Source organism: Nymphaea colorata, chromosome 7 (assembly GCF_008831285.2).
Source record: "Nymphaea colorata isolate Beijing-Zhang1983 chromosome 7, ASM883128v2, whole genome shotgun sequence".
Classification (NCBI taxonomy): domain Eukaryota; kingdom Viridiplantae; phylum Streptophyta; class Magnoliopsida; order Nymphaeales; family Nymphaeaceae; genus Nymphaea; species Nymphaea colorata.
The window spans coordinates 13,269,662-13,271,504 of NC_045144.1; the positions used below are offsets into that span (position 1 = coordinate 13,269,662).

The following is a 1,843-nucleotide window of genomic DNA, read 5'->3' on the forward strand; positions in this document are numbered from 1 at the left end:
AAAAGACATTTTGCGGTTGGCCCAATTAATGGACTGGCCTGTTCCTTGAGCTAAGCTGAGGTGAGTTCGAGTTCCTTGATTCGTTTCATCTGAGCTCATGCTAGTTGCTAATGGTGGACTTTGAGCTTGATTTGAGTTTGAGACAAAGCCGTATAAAGGCTGAGCAGTCTCAGTTAGACCCCGGGTACCCATGTTTGGCATTTATACATTCAACACGAAAACCGCCCTTCAGAAAATCACCTTTACAGGAACGGCTGCTTTGCAAAAGGTCTTTTTTTTTTCTATTAGGAGGCAACATACCTCCATCTGAATCGTGCTTAAATTAATCCGGCTTTGATGTTTTTGTTCACACTCGGCAAAAGGGAGAAAAGGGGACCCCGGAACCAGTAAATTTGCTTTAAAAGATGTTCTTTTGTCATGCTCTTCATGATTTGCATATTTCAGATGTGAAAAGAAAATAAAAAATACGATTTTCAAAACTTATTTTTTTACAAGAACGATCTTTTTGTCTAAAAGAAATCAATTTGATGCGATACCCTAAATATTTTCATTATAAAACATGCATGTTTGAAGTACATTATAAATTCAAGCAGTTATTTGAAAATCTGAAATGTCAAATGGTAATCTAAAAATAGGAAATTTTTTTTTTTTACAAGAACGACGCAATACCCTAAATATTTTCATTTGTAAAACCTTTTTTGGCGAAGTACATTATAAATTCAAGCAGTTATTTGAAAATCTGAAATGTCAAATGGTAATCTAAAAATAGGTAAAAAAAATTTTCTACAAGAACGATGCAATACCCTAAATGTTTTCATTTATAAACCTTTTTCGGTGAAGTACATTATAAATTCAAGCAGTTATTAGAAAAATCTGAAATGTCAAATGGTAATCTAAAAATAGGTAGCCGCTATTTATAAGTTTCCATTCCTATTTATTCAGGATGCATTTGGTAAGTTACAATTGTGATTGGAGAAGTTAGAATGTTGATGTAAAGCCTAGTTTGTTCATGAAAATATAACTTTCCTTCGAGGAGACACGATTTTGTGTGGATGTTATATATATATATATATATATATATATATATATAGAGAGAGAGAGAGAGAGAGAGAGAGAGAGAGAGAGAGAGAGAGGGGTACCCCTGGGTCTCTGTCTTCAGATCGTATCCAGAAACCTCCCTGCTCTCCTCAGGGCTTGCCTCCATTCCTTCGTCTTCGCCTTCAACTCTTCATCCTCATCGTGCTTCCTGAACGCAGCTTCGAATGGACCCTTGACATTCCTCACCTCCCGAGGCTCCACGTCGTAGAAGATGGGGAGCACCAACCTCCCGCACTCCACGATCTTGGCGATCTCCACCAGACACCATTTTGATTCAGCGTAGCCTTGGAGAAGATGGGTATGAAGATCTCAGAGCCTTGAATGAATCTGAACAGCTCCTCCACCTTTTTGCCCTTATCCAAGCCCTGACTGTCTATGAAGACATTTACGCCTCGCTGCTTCAGTGCTTCGTAGAGGTGGCCGGAGAAGCCCTTCCGAGTGTCCTCCCCCCTGAAGCTCAGGAACACGTCGAAATCGAACCGGGGACGCTTTGAAGACGACGGATTCAGAGGCTGTGGTTCGTCGGCAGTCTTCCTCTTCGTCATTCTCTCCCTCGACCGAATTGCTTCTTTTCAGAAGATTGGTTTTCCTGATATCCAGTGACCAAGCAATTGCCGTCGACTTTCGACTTTCTTGCTCGTCAACACCTTGAAAGATGAAAAACCATTAGTTTCTCTTCTCTTCTCCAAATTTATTAGCGGTATCAAAATTCACTGCGGGCTTCGGGCCCTTGATTTTTTGTTAT

The 1,843-nt window shown here is 39.9% G+C and overlaps 1 protein-coding gene across 1 annotated transcript; it reads right to left on the reverse strand.

The window, feature by feature from the left end:
• Positions 1-1,155: 1,155 nt before the first annotated feature.
• Positions 1,156-1,643, reverse strand: LOC116257128 (TMV resistance protein N-like). The gene is made up of 2 exons (XM_031633742.1): positions 1,469-1,643; positions 1,156-1,382 (listed from the first exon to the last, which is right to left on the reverse strand). Exons 1-2 carry the CDS (start codon positions 1,641-1,643, stop codon positions 1,156-1,158), a joined length of 402 nt encoding a protein of 133 aa, XP_031489602.1.
• Positions 1,644-1,843: the final 200 nt, after the last annotated feature.

Bases quoted from the DNA above. Each gene is read 5' to 3' on its own strand.
- LOC116257128 (XM_031633742.1), bottom strand. From the start codon at position 1,643: ATGACGAAGAGGAAGACTGCCGACGAACCACAGCCTCTGAATCCGTCG. The intron at 1,383-1,468 runs GTCAGGGCTTGG...ATCTTCTCCAAG, and splicing joins CGTAAATGTCTTCATAGACA to GCTACGCTGAATCAAAATGG.